Source organism: Haliotis rufescens, unplaced genomic scaffold (assembly GCF_023055435.1).
Source record: "Haliotis rufescens isolate VD_foot unplaced genomic scaffold, xgHalRufe1.0.p SCAF_4, whole genome shotgun sequence".
In the NCBI taxonomy this organism is placed as follows: domain Eukaryota; kingdom Metazoa; phylum Mollusca; class Gastropoda; order Lepetellida; family Haliotidae; genus Haliotis; species Haliotis rufescens.
Window position 1 is genome coordinate 40799040 of NW_025964112.1, and position 21921 is coordinate 40820960.

The 21921-nt window shown below is 40.0% G+C and overlaps 1 protein-coding gene across 1 annotated transcript; it reads left to right on the top strand.

The window, feature by feature from the left end:
* Window positions 1–4235: 4235 nt before the first annotated feature.
* LOC124135992 lies at window positions 4236–18766 on the top strand. Its single transcript, XM_048382273.1, has 16 exons — window positions 4236–4349; window positions 5539–5620; window positions 7013–7113; window positions 7893–8015; window positions 8718–8817; window positions 9624–9865; window positions 11692–11785; window positions 12474–12599; window positions 13417–13542; window positions 14105–14334; window positions 14952–15100; window positions 15377–15507; window positions 16110–16203; window positions 16689–16869; window positions 17514–17622; window positions 18401–18766. The coding sequence occupies exons 2-16, from the start codon at window positions 5554–5556 to the stop codon at window positions 18562–18564; spliced, it is 2037 nt and encodes a 678-aa protein (XP_048238230.1). The 5' UTR covers window positions 4236–4349; window positions 5539–5553; the 3' UTR covers window positions 18565–18766.
* Window positions 18767–21921: the final 3155 nt, after the last annotated feature.

The following is a 21921-nucleotide window of genomic DNA, read 5'->3' on the forward strand; positions in this document are numbered from 1 at the left end:
TTCTAAAAGGTATGCTCATTTAATAATCTTTCCTTGCCTCGTCTTTTGACCGATGATGGTAAAGCTACAGTCACACAGACAAAGCGACCGCGATGCAACCTCTTGGCGACTGATTTCTTTTGCGACCGACTGGCGATCGCTGAGACCGGTGCAACTACTTCCGCCCATATTTGGAATAAGGGTATGATCGCCGATCAATCAGCGATAGGTTTTGCAACTTGTCAGTGATCGATCGGCAACTGTTCACCGCAGATACGCGAAATGTTTGCAACTAGTTGAGACCGATCGGTGACAAGTCAGCGAATCGTCGGGGACTTGTTGCAACTGAACGGGGACTGGTCGGTGACTAGTTGTCGATCGATCACCGATCAAAACATATTGCATATAAAAAGGGTGTTTTTCTGAATCAAATCATTTCTTTGCAACTTGTCACCGATGAAGCGCCGTTTGATCACCGTCTCATCACTGATCAATCCCAGATAGGTTGCAAAGAGTCGACGAGTAGGCGAAACCGATCGCCGCAGGGGGAAAGCAATCTGCGTTTGCAATAACACAATTTGGGGACCTCTGGAAGACCAATTAAACTCTCCGAGCGACCAAATCGGTTGCAGCCAGTCTTTTGTGCATGTTCAAAAGACTGCTTGCGACTGAATGGGTTTTGCGACTGCTCTGAAACCTTGTAGCGATCTCAGTAAAACCTTTCAGAGACCCCTGGAACCCCATTGCGATGCGATTATCAAATATTATTGGTCGCAAGGAGGTTGCATTGCGGTCGCATTGTCTGTGTGACTGAGGCTTAAATAAATGATACAACAAAAGCTACGGATCAGCATTCCGTGGACCCTGTGGTTCCCGCTACAATCTAAGATAAATGCACACTCACGCAATTCATGTGAGTTGAGTTCAAACGCCATATGCAATATTTCAAATATGTCACTACGAACCAGCACAATTTAGATGCAGCTCTCACAGTCTTAGGATAACACAGCGAGAGAATTGAGAATTTGTGAGCAATGTGATTTAAATGTGATTGAAAATGAGTTTCATTTTCTGTAAGTTTGTCTAAAATACAACTGTTAATTCTACAAAATTCAAACATCAAATGTGAAGAAGGCAAAATTAACCACTGGTTAAAAATGGTTCACCTTGGTGATGGTAATGAACAAAACAAGTCATGCATTGCAACCATCCTGTCCTCAGTAATCGGTAACCATGCCTGGGGTTCGACATTAAGAGTCTAAAACAAGGACTAGTCGGCTCGGAGTCAGTATACTGTGTCTGAGTGGGGCATCCATGTTAAAATGCGGCATGGTATCTCAGTAGGCTGGAACCCTAAGCCGACATTAGTCCGGACTATTACAAGCATCGCACATACACACACGCACGCACGCACGCACGCACGCACACACGAACGCACACACACACGTGCATGTACGTCGCTATAAAAGTCCAGTCATCTTAACTGCGCCATTAAACCCCAATTTCACCTCACCTTATCTATCTGCTCTGAAGACAGACGTTGGGCACATATTCTGACCTTCTACATGTATGTCCACGAGCGCAACACACGTTTGGTAGGAGCCAAGTTCAACAAAACAGGTTCATTCATTTTACATTGATGTATCAATTAGTAGACAAGAAATGGCAGATTGGTTCAGATCAATCACCCAAAGTCCGTATATTTCTCCAAACCAGGTTTTCGCTTTGGAATATTTGTCAATGGATCTGTAATCGTAGTAACGCTTTTCATTGATATTTCAATTGGCTAAAAGCAATTAAATAGTGTCTTTTAACCGAAATAAAATTTCTTTTTGTGGCGCGATGTACATAGTGATAAGCATCACGCAACTCGCTGGCAAGAGACAGGGCGGATGCCGGGTAAACATGCATCAACGCGTCTGTTTACGACGTCCAGATCGTTTCCATGCTGGATTCTGTACCATACAATATGCACAGGCGTACCCATGGGTTTAAAAAACACTCACCTACATTTCGTGTATTCATTCTACATAGAAAAAAAACAAGATAATATTCAAAACTTTCCACAAAAGCGGTTTCCTACCTTCATAAAAGCTGATTTTCTATGTCACCCCATTGTACGTAGAGTCAAAAGTCGTGTTATTATAGCAATCAAAAAATGTTCTACATACACAAAATGGCTATGAAATCCCACATTCGTGAAAGGCGACACCGACAGTTACCCGAATTGCAGCATAATGCATCAAACGACGACATGGTATGGATGACCATGTACACAATACACCAGAGACGTACAGTCACTACTGAAAGAAGTTCACAGTCTTTTCTTTGTAAGGGAACCATATTCAGCTTGATGTTTGACTACACGAGGGTTTGCAGACCACTAAAACTGCCTGGACGTGAGTATTAAGTAAGTATTAAGAATAAAGTATCTCAGACACAGAAGAATGCTACTACAGTAAACTACGGTTATAACGAACACGCTTATAACAAACTGACGGATATAACGAACTTACCTTTTGGTCCCGACTACTTGCTGTAGTCATGCTGTATATGTACTTATAACGAACTACGGTTATAACGAACTAAAATTAGTAGTCCCTTTGAGTTCGTTATAACCGTACTTTACTGTACTTAAATTCCCACAGTGGCCAAATAAAGTATTGAATGTATTTGAACATTCAAAGAACTGTTATTAAATTTGATTATATCTATATTTTTTTAACCATCACTCATTCCTGCAACAGTTAGTTATAAAGTAATCTGTACTGGGTAAAATAGGTTCACTGAAGACCTGGGTAAGAAATGAATTTGCAACCACCTGACGCTAACATGTTTGAAATGTTAATTTGTGCCGAAGAAAGCAAATATATTGATTTTCAAAGATGGGTTACGGAGATGTCCATCAGCAGTTGTGTATTATGCGAAAAATCAAATTATAGTTATTAAAATAAAACCATGTAGAAGTATTCTTTGAGTGCTGACTAAGCACCAGTACAGTTCATTCTTCGGATATACTATCGCTAACTTAATATATTTTCAAATGAAACACAAACATAATTATGATAAAATCAGCTGATCGGTATAGTTTCCCTTGCTCCTCTGTTTAGGACAAACCATACCAACTGACACTCAGACTCGATCAATGGAACAATATTAACATACATGTAGTCTTTCATAGCGACCATAGGATCTCCTTCTTCAAATAATAATTTATGGTCAGACCAGCGGAGTCTGCATCGTGTAATCTTATAAACCTGAACCTTAACTAACGATAAATAGTCCACAATTGTAATATCTAATTCTATATAATAATTCTTACTAAGAAAACCGAGTAATACTTTCAAACCACATCTCACTGGCAATAGCAATAATTCATCCATCTCTGAACATGGCTAAAAGGGTTGTTATGCAACCAATCTTTATTGATCCAGATATAACAAAAACCATAAAGCATTTTTTTTAAACTGGCCCAGATCTTTCGAAACAAAATTAAATGGAAAATAAAAGAGGAAACTTTGGTGGCGCTTAATGCGTAAGTGATTGTGCGTTGATTGAAAATTAGCATACAGTCAAACACCGTTGTGTTGAAGTTGAAGGGTTTGTTTGTTTGTTTGTTTGTTTGTTTGTTTGTTTGTTTGTTGTTTAACGCCGCACTTGGCAATATTCCAGCTATATGACGATGGTCTGCAAGAAAAAGTGATTTTATAAAAAAAAAAAAATTAAATCATTATATATTTGGACATTATTTAGGAACTGGTCATTTATTACAGGGAGGGGGGTATTAAAATGTGTCACATGTATTTTGGGTGGATGGGTTCATGACAAATTGTTACATAAAATGTGGGTGTCGGCAAAATATGATACAGCCTTAAGACCAAAACCACCACACCCATAATGTATTACCAGTCACTGATGACGAACAGTCAACAACAAGATATTCATTTGTATGTGTCACGTTTATTGGCAGCATCAAAACACGATGGTGGCTCAAAAGTTGACAGGAATAGTTCTCCCGACTGTGATTGTTAACATTTCTGTATCTGTACGCGTAGTTTTATAGATAGTTGTAAAAGACACTTGAACAACACGCCTTGTTTCCAGCAGAAAAGTCCTCCAACATTAGACGACAAATAACACCACACGCGATTTGATCATGCGATTTACATCATAACAAAATCAATACCAGCGACTTGAGAGTGACAATAAAAACTGTTCTCTGCCCCTCCCACCTCATACTCGTCATTCACACACGTGTGGGAAAGTCTTCAAATGAGGGTTTTAGCCTCTTACCGACACTGACATCCTAGAGCCACACTTGAAGACTACACTCCCATTCGTAAAGGAAACTATTTCGAACTGGTGTCACGGTAAGATCCAAGCTACTTCCTTGTATCACTATGCGTTTTCTCATTAATTTGAACACATTTTAATTTTAAAATACAAAATATTGAAATGTTATGACACATGAATGTGCATTGACATACAAAACCTCCGTTTCAAATTCGTTTCTTTAGTCTGAGATAAAAGCAAATTAAGCATCTCTTGCTATTTTTAAGAGATTGGTGCTATGTTTTCTGAATCGTTCCATCGATTACAAATCGTATATTAATCAGCATGCATAATAATGGATTTATCGTACCATCGTAACAGTGAGGACACAGATCAAAGCATACCCTAGTTTATGGGATTTTTCGCTGTACAATTTAACAACCTTACAGCAGGTATGTTACCTTACTTCTTAGGGACCGCCTCCGTGGTCCAGTAGTAGAGCGTCCGCCTGGAGAGCGGAAGGCCCGGAGTTCGATCCCCGGCCGCGTCATTCCAAAAGATGTTAAAACATGGTACCTGTTGTTACCCTGTCTGGCGCTCGGCATTAAGGGCTTAAAACAAGGACTGGTCGACTCGAAGTCAGTATATACTGTGTCTGAGTGGGGTATTCGTGTTAAACTGCGGCATGGTAACCTCAGTGAGCTTGCACTATAAATAGGCATCAGTTCGGACAAGTTGTCCAGACTCGATTATTTACAGACCGCCGTCATATAGCTATGATTGGAATATTGCTGAGTGCGGCGTTAAACAACAAACAAATCTTATGTAGGATTTGTGCCCAATTGATAATTAACCTACCTGACATACATATACCACCCTAAGAACACATCAGGCCATTGTTATCAACGTGTTTTTACTCTTTCAATGTTGAATTTTCATGTTATCACTGTACTTGATGCAAATATTGACTCAATGAACGAGAATGAATTTAAATACACCCAAAAAAGCATTTTTTAATATTCAATCGACAATTATTTTTAAAACGGTATCAACAACACCACGCGATATATATCTTTTGTTCCCCGATGCGATATGTCGGTGCTGACATTTATATCTTTAATCAAGCAATTACTTGTACTTGCACCTTGCAATACAGTCTCCATGGAAACAAGAAACAACATACATGTCTCAAAAAATCTTTACTTACATTGATGACATCAAAAGGCTAAGGTATATGTTTGTTGTTAGTGCATTGTAATAACAGAAAACTATACTTCTTGATTTCAGGGATTTTAGGTAAATATGTGTGAAGCGCCGTGTGGCCTCCTGCTTGTGGCCTTGCTCGCCTATGGTCTTGTGCCGATCCAAGGTAACTTTTGTTTTTGACGTCCAATTTCAAGATAAACATTTGACATTACCTGACACAATTGCATCAGCGTGTTAATTGCCGGGCAAAAGAAAGCAAACACTTAAAATTTAGATCTGACCAAAAATTACGAACGTCATTAAAAAGTCACTAGGCTGAGCAGTCGCCGAAATACTGCAAAAGTAAGGCCCTCAACACAACTAGGGTACCCGTATCAAACACATCACCATCGAAGAATCATTTCTTGTTGGTTTCATTTTTAGCCACCATCAAACATGTGTGTATAATTCTTTTACCGGCAGTTTTCGTAACAGTATTTCTCTTGGAAATATTGTCTTCACTCCTCCCAAAATAGACACCATTGGAGTGTATTTTAGAGTTACTCCCTCGAAATGCTTTAACGTTACGGTGTTGTGTAAACATTAAATTTGAAGTTGAATATTCGAAAAGCATCAAATTATACAATTCTTGGCAGTCTATTTTGATGGATCCTTGCGGGTAAAACGCTCCCTCGTCACGCCGAAGGCCTACGTTCGAATCTCCACATGGGTACAATATGTGAGGCCATTTCTTACTCACTCACTCGTTTATTTACTGTTAGTCAACAGTTAATGTTTTCATGAAACAACAGGAATGATCAAAACACTTCAATGATGCCAGTGACACCAAAATTTGTGACCCACCATGAGCTAAGGGACCCTACGGGTGAAAAATCAAATTTTGACTTCTCGTTATTTTTTAAAACTACATTAGATTAGGAACACAAAAATAAACTCGACCAGCTTCAATTCATATTTTTAACAGATACATGGTTTCAAACGTGCCTCTCTGTGAGACAGGAAATCGGAATGATAGTCTAGTTGTCCACTAACAGTCGTAGGGATGATTTGTCTATCAGATCTAATAAATGTTTATGCAATAATTGACGCAGGTTATAGATAGCATGTCTGATCAATCGAAAGCAGACATGTATGCAAAATTATTTTTTTAAATAATGTTTTTATTACATTACGAACGAACGCTAACAAAGAAGAAGATATTTTTTACAGTCCGCACACGTGGCGAGTTTTAGGGAAGTAAGTTGACGTTTTTCTTCATGACGTCACATAATAATTATTTCCTACCACCCAGAAGGATCCTTTTATCTTGGCGGGTCACATAAATTGATCGAAATGTTAACTGGTGCATGGACACATTGACACCGCACTTCTGATACAGGTCAGGGACATCCATGCGTATAAATTGTGTACAATTTTGTTTCTAATGCGAGTATACCTTCCTGTCAGATGTCAGGTTAAAAACCGCTTAATTCGATTACGAAATGCAACACTTCTTGTGTTAGATACTCAAGATGGGGTATTGTCGTGACGCTGATCATGGACGTTCATCTTGCAGGAGAGTTGACCTTGACCCCACTAATTGTCGACGAAGAAACCGGATTGGCTGAATTCGTCCTGACCGTGACCCCGGCTCCTGGGGCGGAATGGAACATATCTGTATGTATCATCACTGCTACTCGATATAAGCATGCACCGCAACCCGATTGATCGAAAAACATTACATGAGAATATTTCCTTTAATGATCAAAATAGCCTTTGTTTCCTTCATGATGATATGATTATTTCATATACATAACAGTTTAAACGACCCAGGAAGTATACAACTTTATCTCTTCAGCTAATATATCAACTACCCAAAGTTAAAGAACACTATATTCTAGTTTCTATAGTTAATCTTTCATGAATAAGTCGGGTGTTGTTTAACTTCTTTTGAGTAGTATATAATTGATATAATTTATCATGCAAAACTGGCTCCCACAGGAGATACCGCTTGGGTGAGATCAAGCAATATCTACATTGTAGATAATCTCTCTATATATATTTTTATATTTTCCAAGAGAAATTGTTGGAAACTGAAGACTACTTAAGCATTAACAGTAATGCTATCCATCCTGTATTCAAACTTCAAACCCATGCTTGCTTGAAAAGGCGCCTATGCTTGTTGTAAGAGGCGACTAACGGGATCGAGTGGTCAGGCTCACTGACTTGGTTGATGCATGTCATTGTGTCCCAATTGCGTGGATCGATGCTCATGATGTCAATCACTGGATTGTCTGGCCCAGACTCGATTATTTACAGACAGCCGTCATATAGCTGGTAGATTGCCGAATGCGGCGTTAAAGAACAAACAAATAAACAAACAAATCAAACTTTGGTAAAAAGAAAATATGAAAAACAAATAATCAATTCTTTGAGGCCTAACGTTTCTGTTCCAGATTGATACCGCAGAGGACAGCGCAATCGCAGGTGTGGACTTCGTTTCGACATCGGTTTCCCATACAAACCTTGCTATAGGCGTTAAGGAGGTGTCCATTTCGGTGCAAATACTATCAGACCCGGTAAGTTTTGTTAAAACACGACACTGTTTGCAACTGCACAGAACAGGATCTGCACGATTATTCTGTAAGGGTTACGTCATGCTGTATAATTTACATTGTGTTAAACGATTACACCTCCCTGATGCCAGGAGAGCGGAAAGTCGTCGGTTCGTTCCCCTGGCCGCGCCATACCAATATATATTTTTCAACATGATGGTACTTGTTGTTACACTGCCTGACGTTCCGCATTTACGGGATAAAACCAGGACAGGTCAGCTCGACTGTGTCTGAGTGGGGTATACATGTTAAACTGCGGCTTGGTATCTGAGGGGGGCTGGAACTATAAAACCGGAATTACTCCGTGCTAGTACACACAGCCACACATATACACACGCGTGCATGATCGTTGCCTTAAAAGTGCAGTAATCCTCACCTAAACTCAACTCAAATCAACACAAATCAAATCAAATCAACTCAACTCAACTCGCCGGAAGAAACTATACCATATATTACAATGTATTTTATGACTACACACAGGTTATGAGGTAAGTGTGAAATACACTAAACATTGCACGACGCATAACATGCAGTGTTTGTTTATAAACTGTCTTGTTATTGCAAATCGACGGTTACGGAAAGAACACAAATTAATGTTCAGTATATTCAAAGAGGGGTTGTTCTTCCAATATATGTGTAGTCACTATAGTGTTTTATCTATTTCAGGAACCTGAGTTCGATGAGACATTCCTCATTCGAGTACTCGATATTTCATTGCCTGGCGAACAGCTGAAGAACTTTGTAGTCACTATAGCTGACGATGACCGTGAGTATCCGTTGCTTGCTCTTTTATAACCGATCCGTGAAGATCCGGGGTAGAATAGGTCTTCAGAAACCCATGCTTGCTGTAAAAGGCGACTATGCTTGTCGTAAGAGGCGACTAACGGGATCGGGGGTTCGGTTGATTCATGTCATCGAATCACAATTGCGTGGATCGATGCTCATGATGTCAGTCACTTGATTGTCTGGTCCAGACAAACAAAAAACTATCCAATAATCTATCACATTCGCTTGCTCACCCCATTATTCGTGGATAGTTTCCAATTCCGTGAAAAAACAAACAAACAAAAACATTGCATGCATTTATACACATAAGACACTGTTTTTCACATTCCGTCCAATAGTTGCAAGCCATGATCACCGATAAGAATCACTTAGTGTTTATTATTTTACTGTTAGAATGCGCACATTCCACATTACAATCAGAAATCCAATGACTTTAAATGGTTTAACACAAAAAGGTGTTTGACCGAAATATGCACTAGGTTATGCTGTACATGAACTATGAATCACATGCGTACAATGTTTGAATGGCTTGAATCACATGGGTACAATGAGTGAAGCCAATGTCTGGTGCCCCCCGCTCTCATATGACATAAACATTATTGAAAACATGTCACGGCAGGGGTACCAGAAATTGGCTTCACACACAGTGCTCCTGTGGCGAATTGGTGGAACGAACGAACGCGGCGTAAAACCATATCCATTCTCATAGAGTTTATGGGCTCAGATTGAGTAGGAATCTGTGTACGGGTCCAACGTGATTATTCATGTTTGATGTCCTCGTTTCAGGTGCCCCCGCGTTTCTAGACTTCCCTGACATTGTTGCTGTGAGGGAAGGTTCACAAAACGCGTCCTTGACACTCTCACGGATAGGCGATAGCTTGTTTGCATTTACCATTACCGTGAACACCGAGGCCGTGACGGCTCTCCAGGGGAACGACTATATCGGCGTTCAAAACAGACAGATCGATTTTCCCGCAGGCCAGACAAGTTTGACAATCCCCGATCTTGTACACATCATCGATGATTCGGTGAGACAATACGCTTTGTAAGACACAGCGTAAGCTTCTACTCAGTTCCATACAAACACGTCCACACTTGCATGACCAGAAATTTGACCTGAGTACACACACACACACACACACACACACACACACACACACACACACACACACACACACAAAGATTTTATATCTTTGATACTTTCGTTTTACATATGTTTATAATGTATATATCTTTATCATTTAACTTAAGCATTTATCCATGACATAAGCTTATGACATAAAAACATGTATGTCATACCCCAATGACATAAGTATGCAAATTAGATATGCAAATTAGATAACCGGAAGAGCGAGCGGTTTGATTTGAAACTATATATTATAAGTGAAGTTACACCAGAGATATAATCAGATTACACAGAATCGTTCTTGTTACCGTTATTAAAGTTTCAATCATCTGCAAAAGTCTGTTCAAGTATTTTGTTGAAAAATAATCCGAGGAACCTTTTTTCTCAGCGAAGGAACATGCCATAAAGGAGTTAAGAGGTTGTTTATTTTGGTTTACATGGCTATGGAAAACATGTATCACTACGCACGATCTATACGTAAGATTTCGACAAGTTGCTGATGTTAATGTTTAATGCAATTATTCCTTAATTTGGAAGCAAAAATGTGAAAATGATAAATAGAATTCATCACTCGTGTTTTTTAATATGGGAAATATCAACCGAGTCTTAGTTAATCGGTATTTGCCGAGCCTTCGTGATGAATCCTCTATATATTGATCTATGGGTTGACATGATATACGACTTTGTCATTGGACGACGGGTCGGTCACATGGCCGCGAAACTGAAGTTCATAAGTGTATGAACGACACAATTTGACGTTCATGCGTTTTTCACGAGACCGTGTTCTTGAAATGACGTCAACACTATCGGACTACTTCCACATTCCTGGGGAATCCCGTGGAAATTCTCCAGCGCGAACATACATAAGCGTTCGTTCTGATCATTTAGAACCGTTAATCATGGTCTCAGTGTTTCAGTCTGTCGCAAGCTCCGACGTTCATACAGTTTGGACCTCACTCTATGAAGGTTCATACTCCAATGAACTCACACAAAGTGAAGGTCACGTCTTAAATATATCATCTATGATTTTACACACATATATATATTGATCTATAGGTCGCTTTGTTTGTACATATATATATAAATTGATTCTTTTATTTTTTTCATATGTTTATATTGATCTATAAGTTGTTTTGTTTTGTACATATATATTTATTTTGTATTTAACATATATAAAATTTATATATTTATATTGATCTATGGTTCCTATATATATATATATATAGGAACCATAGATATATAGGAACCATAGATCAATATAAATATATAAATTTTATATATATATATTCACACACAAACAAGATATCCTTCGACGTGGTGAAAATGTAACATCAAGGAACTCTTTGATAAGCAGGTAGTACTTAAGTATGGGCCGTTTGGGTTATGATCTTCAGCTGTCCTTGGACCTTGTTTACAAGCCTTTTAAATTGACAAAGAATAAAAAGATGTCAAACAAAATAAATTCAACGACTGAAGTATCCTAACCTCTTTCAAGAAACAAATGGCAATGTTAAATTGTTAATTGTAATATTGGAGTTACATCATACCTCATCATCATCCCACCATGTCCGTGGTCTTTTGGACCGAATGTCTGCCCGGAGATGCGGAAGGTCGCTATTTAGTGCAATAATCCTAAATGCGACTTAAAAAACTTTAAAGGTGATGATTGCAAAGTGACGTGCAGAGGTTATTTGGATCAACATTAACTGCCTTTAATTGCATTTTCAGGAAACAGAAGAAATAGAGATTCTTGAGATACAAATAACTGGAAACAAAATCGCTGAAGAAATCTTTATCGGCGTCTTTATATTTGACGATGAAAGTAAGTCCATGTATCGAACAAGTGGAAATATGACCGACCATGTTCGAAAAAGGGATGGTCATATTTTGTGACACCTAGAAAATTAAGCGGCGGTCTCTAAAGAGGTATACACGATAAAGGATTGAGGTGGATTTTACATCGCTTTTAGCAATATTCCAGGTATATCACGGCGGGGGTCACCACAAATGGACTTCGAACATTGTACCCATGTCGTGATCGTCTCCGTGGTCTAGTGGTAGAGCGTCCGCCTGGAGAGCGGAAGGTCCGGGGTTCGATCCCCGACCGCGTCATACCAAAAGACGTTAAAAAATGGTACTTGTTGTTACCCTGTCTGGCGCTCGGCATTAAGGGGACTGGTCGGCTTGGGGTCAATATACTGTGTCTGAGTGGGGTATTCATGTAAAACTGCGGCATGGTATCTCAGTGAGCTAGCACTATAAATCGGCATCAGTCCGGACTAGTACAAGCAGCCACACAAACACACACACGTACATGCACGTCGCTATATAAGTGCAATAATCTTGGAAGCGACTTTAAACCCCATTTCACCTCACCTCACCTCACCTCTAACACGTGTCTTCGGCTTGACGAACGAACGCTTTAGCCACTAGGCTACCCCACCCTCCACAAGCTAAAGGAGGACTCATTACTGTGGAGTTAAAAACTGTTTTCTTTGTGTTATTTACAGCCCCAGTGAATTCTCACTGTCGTCGCCAGGGACAATTCTGTCAGAATGGGGGAGCCTGCGATGTTAATATTGGCCTTTGTAGCTGCAACGACCCTTTCGATGGGCCTAACTGTGCCATTAATTTAGGTAAATATAAAGCATTTGCATACTCATAAGTAACTGCTACCAAAAGTCAGTTGTACGATTCCGACTGTATCATAAGCTTGAATGTGTTTATTAATCACTATCAAATAATGATGATACAACGTATTCGCGAAAAGGTGAGCGTATCCTGCCCCACCGGTGGCACCTGTCATAAACACATGTAAAGGCAAGTCAATTGTTCACCTGAAAAAAAACCACACGGGAACTTATGTTTTTTTGCAACTGATTCCTCAAATTTAGAAATATCTTCGACATGCCTACCATTTAAGGATTGACTCTGTACTTTTTCGGATCATTGAGGTATGAATCGAAAAACCGATGCGCAAACTGTATGAATCCGCGTAGCGAAAAAAAAAAGCAACAGGCGAGCGACCCTGCACGTTTACGGTTTCATTCCTTCTCGGCCATCGATCTCAAAAAGTAGTTTGGACAATTATTATGCGTGAGTTTCTTTAAATGCCCTGTGCATGACGATACACGTGAGCAGAAAGGGAATTCCATCGACTGTAATATTGGGATTCCCCGACATTCCGTAGTAACAAGAGCAGTCCGCTTCGGTTGGCGTGGCCTATTGTTTTCAGAAATGAATGCAATAACACGTGACCAATTCAGCTAATCAGAATGCAGAAATTACAATGAACACAACGAAAATGTAATTATAAAACATTGAAAGCTTTACTAAGGCCTTTAAGTTTATTTAAGTATGCCATGATACCAGGGATACCTGGTGCACGTATGCATCTACTTGACTGCTTCAAATGTATGATGATGACTCGCATATGATCCGCTATTGTTCCAGATGAAATCGGTGGGCCAGAATGCATTGACCTTCCTTGCCAGGTGGGAACGTGTGTGGTCAGTGCCGGTGTACCGTCTTGCATATGTGACCCTGGATTTACGCGGACTTTGTGCGATAAGAAAGCTTGTGAGTATTTCAGGAGTATTCTACTTACAGCGATAATTGTCTTAACTTTGATAAATATGACACGTTGCTATCCCCCACTTGGCATTTAGGGACAGGCCGGTGTTGGGGGTGGTACATAACAACATGGGGGATAAGCAAAATATGAAACAGTTCTAAGCACCCACATCCCCACCACAACGCCTCACTGCCACTCAATTGTTTTCAGGCGTAGGGCGTACGGCAAGAGTATTGCTGGGTGCGGCGTTAGACGTTAGACAACCAATAGGCACTTCATGACAGTGGTTGGTGCCATCAGTAGAGCAGGCCACGCTTACCATTTTCGAGAACACAGGTTGCCATGACTGATTCTGATTACTGATTCTCAGTGATCCATTCATTATTATTCGCCCTACGGCATCTGTTTTGGAAGATATTCGACACTGATTATTCTTTGAAGTTGACCTTTTCTTGTAACTTTTCGTCACATGCGATTGCATGGCCATCTTTTCGTCCATGATTTGAATGTCGATAATGAGAACCCTGACCACGGATGTTGATCCCTCCATGTCCCGCTCACCTACAGACTACCATCAGTGTAACCCCAACAACATCAGCGTCTGTATCACTCCCTTCTCCGTCGACACCTTCGTTGGCACGATCTACGTCACAAACCACAGAAACACCGTCGGCTGTAACCTCACTCTCGCCCCAAACCCAGCTGATCCTAGTGACGGCATCGCCGACTGGTGTCAGGGCTATGCTGGGATATTCGAATACAACGGCACCTGTGGAGACCTTGGGCCAATTACAGAGGTGTGTTTTTCACATTGATATAAGGATAGACACATTTATTAGTGAGTGAGTTGTGTTTAACGCCGCCTTGAACAGTATTCGAGTTCTATGACGGTGTGTCCGCGGGAGTGTGGGATGCAAACCAGTACGTCTTAGACATTTACCACTTTGGTGAAACCCACGAGCCCGGGTATTAAGGTGACAACCCTGGAAACGTATTAGAGGGGATTCGAAACGACGATCACAGGTTCCTGACGTGCCTAAGGGACGCAACTCTGTACAATGAATTGCGGCGCCTTAGACGACTAGGCCCCTTTGCCCCCACATCTATATGCATATAAAAAAGCTAAATAAACAACACCAGCAAGTGTCTTCTTCCTCCTTCCCGTGGGTCATCTGGGCCCTTCCCAAAAGTTCACTTATTGTGTACGAATTTCCGCGAGTGATAAGTAGGTATTCCATTGACAGTAAAATCATGCCATATCACTTCCCCACTGTGTCCCGATGTATGCTTAAGGTAACGGAATACGCCGAGCATCACACCATGGTGTTTATATTTTACCTCAGGCATTAAGTAAACTTCTCCAGAGCAGTAATGCGATGTATAATGTGTCGATTTTATCTTGTTACTGTATCAGGGAGGAATGAGCATCTTCCAGCTGCAGTTGAGTGTCCGCTACTCCCCTGGTATAGACTTGGTCACTGACGAGGCAGTTACCTTCAACTGCACCTACAGCAGCGACGCCATTGCCCTCAGCAGCCAGTCACTAAACATCAGCGATAACGGGTACGTGTCAGATATATCCTAGCTTCCTCGAAATCAGGAGCTAGCTATACCATAGTTACGACATGCTTACAGGTCCGCCTTTGTGCTAACTGCTTCAGTGTTTGATACTTTAATCTGTTAGTGGAGTGTAGAAGCTAGAGTACTCACAGAATACTTTAATTTGGATATTAAGAACCTATTTCGAATTAATTGTGTGCATACGTGATGTGAGAACATGAATATGAGAACACAAAAGAACTGATGTCATGCTTGTATTTCCTATTCTGATCACTCTAGGGGGACTAAGAACGGAGGTGATGCGCTGTTTATTCCCGCTTCACAGACGGTGGTCAGGCCTGATGGCACTACTATCCAAGGAACGGTTACCTCTGGAGAAAGCGTCAAGGCTTGTGTAACAGTAAACGGCTGTAAGCATACATTTCAAGTGTAAATTGAAGACGAAACATCCTATAGGTTTTTAACAACCGTATAAGTCGTTAACGTCTCTTTCACCCGATTCTTTCATATTACTGATTAATCTGTCATGCCACGCTATTTAACGTCTTTTGAGTAATATACACTAACAAAGCCGATAATCATTAATATTCTTGAAAAAGTTTTTCTTTGAGTTGATAATTGTGCCTTTAATGAAGTTTGAAATCCTGAGGTCATTCCCCTTCTTATCTAGTATCATGACACATATTTGCATTCTACATAGCGATATGAATACTAGTATGACATCACTTATACACACATATCTTTCTGAATCGAAGAACCGATTAAATGGATATTTAAATCCACGTGGACGGGTTCGGCTGTCACGGAAATATTTTCCATACGACGTCATCCATTGTCGCATGAAGTCATTATAACATTCCAGAGTGACGCCAGAGTCGTACCATTACCGATAACGTTATAACAATTACATTATGTTTATACAGATTTTAGGGTATAAAAACATGCATATTTTGCATAAATCCCGGTCTTTAAATTTCAAACTGATGCTGAAACCTTTGTCCTCTATTGACAGCGGATGCTTTCAATGGAATCGCTGTCCACAAGATCACCGTGAACAACACTCGGGGAGAACCACACTACAGAGAAAGGATCTTGTATGATGAGGGGTGGGTGAACAAGGCCAATACAATTCCTATCTCAGTACTTTTATGCAAATAATCAATCTTAACAGTGTTACATCGGGGAAGAAAACATTCAATTTTAAACTTTATGGTTATGACCAATTTGCAAGGAGGTTATTGAAGGTACTAGTTATGATTAAAGTGTGTGTACAACATGGAAAGATCTAAGAGAAGAATATATCAATCAATACATGTACGCTTCTGCAATATGTATTCACTTTGCTACCCTAATGCGAACATGGTATTCATAACTTAGAGTTGTTTGTTCATGAGGCATTTCTTTCAGAATAGAACGCGTTCTATGTCTATGTTTTTAAGTGTTGATATGCAAGTACAAACATGATGTGTTTCACCCCTACCCTTCCCCACCCTCACCTCCAGTGCTTGCTGTGGTAGGTGTATAAGTGATAAAAGAATACCTAGTACCAGCATGACGTATATCGCCTGCCCCCTTCTGTTTGCTCTGCTAGGTGTGAGAGCGATGACGGCTTGCTGTCAGAGAGTCCGGAGTGGAATCCCATTGCTTCCCGTCATACCATGTGTTTTGAGGTCGAGGTGTTCATATTCAGTGATGACAATGGTTTGTCCGACCCAGCACTGGGGATTGTCACACAAGTTAGAGTGTCCGCAACAGAAGGAGCTGCTGCCAAAGTAAGTAATGACACGTCTACATGTAAAGGTCCAGTCATATGAAAGGATCGCAGAAAGGTCTGGTTAAAGAAACCGAGCAAAACGTAGTTCAAACCCTCTCTTGCTGAATAACTATCTTGACCGCTCTATCTGGACGCTAGTCCTAGGCCTACCATGATATCAAAACTATGGGACCTTCATTACCATGCTCTATCTGACAGACTAGCGACACAATCCGCGTGTCCGTGTCATATTTTGCCTCATATATACCTATGTATATCCAACGTTTAGATCCTCCGTAAAGAACTGATGTTTAGCAACCCATGCTTGTCGTAATAGGTGACGAACGGGATCGGCATGCTCGGTGACTTGGTTGATCCATGTCATCACACCCAAACTGCTTAGATCGATGTCAATCACTGGATTGTCTGGTCCAGACTCGAGTATTTACAGACCGCCGTCATATAGCTGGAATATTGCTGAGTGCAGCTTTAAACAACAAAGAAACAAACAAACAAACAAACAAACATTGCTTAGTGCAAACAACTACACAAACGTATGTCAGGATTAACAGTACCACTTCATCTGTTATTGTTCAGCCTTACTATTTAATCACATGATCAACAAGTCCTGGATCTTGTGTAACTCGAACCCTGTTGTTACAGCCCACCTGCGCTACAGGACGCCGACGACGAGACGCTTCCGTGACGGGTACATCAGAAGACGAGACCTTGACCTCTGTCGTCCACCTGGCCAAACCCGTGGCACTTGCAAGTACGCTAAATACCTCTTCAGGTTTCATTTGTGGATAAAACGTTCACATTAACTGATATTTCTCCATGCTCCATCACTGCTTGCTCTTCGTCATCGTATCCCGAGGGTTTGGTACTCGTTCTATCAACCATTGTCTCGCCGAGAATAGGTGATAATATACAGGCCACCCAGATGGGTAGCTTAATACCACGAAGAACTAAGTAGCTACATGCCATGAGGAACAATGTTTTTTTACGTACTCCTTAATACTAATTAGATGGTTTAATACTTTTAACGCTTATTTATAGCAATAACTTGCCTTTTAGTCGAGATATATTATGTATTTTTTGTTTGGTTATTATTTAACGCCGCACTTTAAATTAAATGCATTTGAACCATTAGAAAATACCACTTAAAGTTTGTTTGTTTTGTTGTTTAACACCGCACTGAGCAATATTCCAGCTATATGAAGGCGGTCTGTAAATAATATAGTCTAGACCATACAATCGAGTGACTGACATCATGAGCATCGATCTTGGCCTTTGGGTACGATGACATGCATCAGCGAGCGTAACCACCCAATCCCGTTAGTTGCCTCTAACGACAAGCATAGTCGCCTATTAAGGCCATAATGGGTTTCTTAAGACCAATTCTCTACTCGGGTCTTCAAGAGTCTATTATTTATTGACATTTTGTGGTTTGTGTGTTACGTTAAGTGATTCACGCTCAGATGCACTAGATAATTACGTCATAGTGATGTTCAGCACCTTACAAACGCTATGCATTGTCTTGTTTCCAGGCACCAGCTCCGAGGAAACTACGTGTGCCAGAGAATGGTTGATGCCCGCCATGATCGGCCTCGGCATCGTCTCCATCACTATGGCTGTCGTCATCATCATCCTCGTCTACACTGCCATCAGACAGTTCAAGTCAAAGCAAATACAACAAAACGCACTTACTTGAATGACATTCTTCAAATTCTACCACTCTGATTGAAAGCATTATTGTTTGTGTATTGTCTATAATTCTATGATTCTATGATCTTGTAGCCATAGTAACGAGCCGACCCGGAGAGCTCCAAACGTGGTATTTGAAGGAAGAGGATTTATGGGTGTCAACTTCTTTTTATCGTCCAAAACTGGCTCCCACAGGAGATATCGCTTGGGTGAGATCACGCGATATCTACACTGTAGATATCGCTGCGATGAAATTGCATCACAATGCTTTGCAGACCATTGTGACGTCATGACGTCACAATCAAATGACATCACTAATGGCTCTGCTACTGAAGCTGTAAGCAGTACTTTTTTCACTTAAGACATTGCTAATTACTGTCTACAAACTGAAAAAGTTGGAAGAATGATGTTGGATGATAAATAAAATCTCACCCTCGTGTCTTTTGATATGAAATATATCAACACTAGTTGATCAAAGTGGAAAAAATCCTCGGCGAGCCTCTGAGTTTTCCCACTTTTATCAACTCGTGTTGATATATTTGATATCAAAAAGACATTTGAGTGAGATTCTCTATATTATGACATACATAAATTCTTTTCCTTGTGTGTATCACTTCTAAATGCCTTTCAAAGGCGCGGTATTTGAAACTAGCTACAGCTGCAAGTTTCGGATATGGTTTCGGGAAGATACTGAAAGTATTAATTTTAAGTGGCCTGTGCCGCTATTAGTCTCAGAAATACGACAATATACCAGTAATGTTTTTAATTGGTTTATTTTATGTTCGTCAACAATTTCTGGTGTAATTATTCTATTTGTGGTTCATATATATTGGGTATTTTTTTCTTTTATTTTCTTATTTACAATAATTCTTTGCTTGGAGATGGATTACTTAAAGCTGTGATAGTAAATTAGTTTAGTCATTATTTTATTTTTAAATTCTGTTTTTTTACTTTGGATGACGATTTGGGAGATAATCTTATTGTGTTTCGAATTTTATTGTAGTCCCACTGTAGATTAAATATCTTTTATTTGAATTGAAACCAAGATCTTTAGCTTTAAATAAGACGTATCTTATCTACAGTGGAAAAACATCTAAAGTCAAAACACAAAATGTTTATTCATTCTATTATTACAAAAAATACGGTAGTTCAAGATTATTTATTTTTATTCATGACTAATTCAAAATATTTGTTTCAAAATACACATTTCTTCAAAACGAATTGATGAAAATATCCATAGAAATATATTAAATTTCATCGCAACATGTTGCATATTTGAACTGCTTGGATTCAACCAAGTCATTTCTCGGAAATCAACATGACATCTCACATTGTAGGGGAGACAGATTGTAGAAACAGTAAAAAAACGGGACGAATATATTGCTCCAACTGACGCTATTAAATAAGAGGGTTTGGGGTATTTTGAAGTTATACTTAGCAGTTGGTTTGAAATATCTTCCCAACAGTAATACATATTACGAATGACTCCCTACCCTGAATGTCGACCTGGCTGAACTTTACTCTTCGCTGTCCCTGGCTGCTAAAATAGATGTTCTCAGTAGAGTGCTATTTACAAATTACATCAACCCAGAGGACAGTCCCACCTGTTGTAGTTTTGTTCAACATTAATACGAGGATCTACAGACGCAACAATTGCCAACGGAAAAACCCTGGACTGTGGCCGTTTGTAGCTGCCGACGACGACACGAGAGAGACTGCACATATCTGTTTATGATTAGTGTGTGGCCCTGACACAGTGGTTAGTTTGTGTTCAACTTAATTGTGAGTGAGTGAAAAAGCATGGTTTTACGCCGCTTTAAGCAATATTCGAGCAATATCACGGCGGGGGACACCAGAAATGGGCTTCACACACAATCGAACCCGGGTCTTCGGCGTGACGATCGAACGCATTAACCAGTAGGCTACCCCACCACCCCTAACTTAATTGTGCATGTTCTGAAATAGATTCCATCATGTTTGATAAGCTGCTGTTCTGATATCGAGCGTATACAACATTCTAATGGGTTATCGGCGGCCATTCGGAAAGACTGTCGATAGATCGATATTTTCATACGCACAGTTTTGTGTGATCCGGCTAAATTTAAAGAGGTATCAATGGGAAAAAGGATACCTCTTTTCACAAATCAGAGTGAGTGAGTGAGTTGGGTTTAACGCCGCTCTTAACAGTATCCCAGTTATATCGCGGCGTGTCAGCTTTATGTGGGAGGAAAGCTCGAAGTGATGCAGGTCTCAGACGTTTACCACTTCGGTGAAACCCACGAGCATGGGCATGGTACTGACAAACCTAGAAACATAATCGGGGCTAACCGGGATTTGAACCCACAACCATAGGCTTCTGGCGTGCGCCTAAGACGACTGCGCCACCCGTGCCCCCTTACAAATTAGAATCAAGCATGGTAGAAATGCGTTTAACCCAGATGCCAAATGGATATTCTTTGATGAAAATGTAATTATGGTATACTTCAAAATGTCAACGCTGGAGAATAATTTGCCAAATATTTCCCGATATCGTGCGTAACAGCCAAAATAGTGGTTAAAATAATGTCAATGTCACTAAAAACGTTGAGGACACCGGGTGTTCGCGAAAACAGTAAGCATGTCGGGCTCTTCTAGATCATAGGTCTGCAAAGCTGTAATGGTGCATGTTCAGGTAGGATCGCGCGTTTAGATAATTGTCAATTCAGCCATGTTATAACTACGTTATTATGTGTCCAACTGATTATGACAAGGAATCAATGTGTGCCAAGCTATTCTCTAAGGTATTTATGTCTGCTTTTTTAATCTACAATCGGCCTGAAAACTGCCGACTGGTTAAAAAAGCACAGAAGCCAACTCGACATCCCTAATACACCTTGCCTTGCCATATCCATCGGTAGATCTATATAAATATACTAATTTTGTTATTAATATAATTGCATTTTTGTGTTAACCTGTAATAATACCTAATATACAAACGATGTTTAAATAAATTCACATTCAGCGAACCGACTATATATTGTTGTTTTTTATTTGTAATTCGTAAAATTGCTCACTTTCCCCTTCTGACTAACATGGCCTTTCACATTGACTTCGAATTGAATGCATTGACTTTCATAAGTCCACAGAGGCTTTTTGGTTATATATGAAGTGTTATCACTTGACATATAACTTAAGAATACTACCACATACTGTTATCTTAGTTTCAGTAAATCTTACTAATCGTTATGATTTGTGCTTCATGCTAATTTTGCTGGTTCACTGAACAATCAACTGTTTTGTTTTCATCGTTTGCGATGCGATTCAATGCAACCCATTGTCGCAACTATTCGAAGATGATGTAGTCCTTTATCCCAAGCGTCTGAAC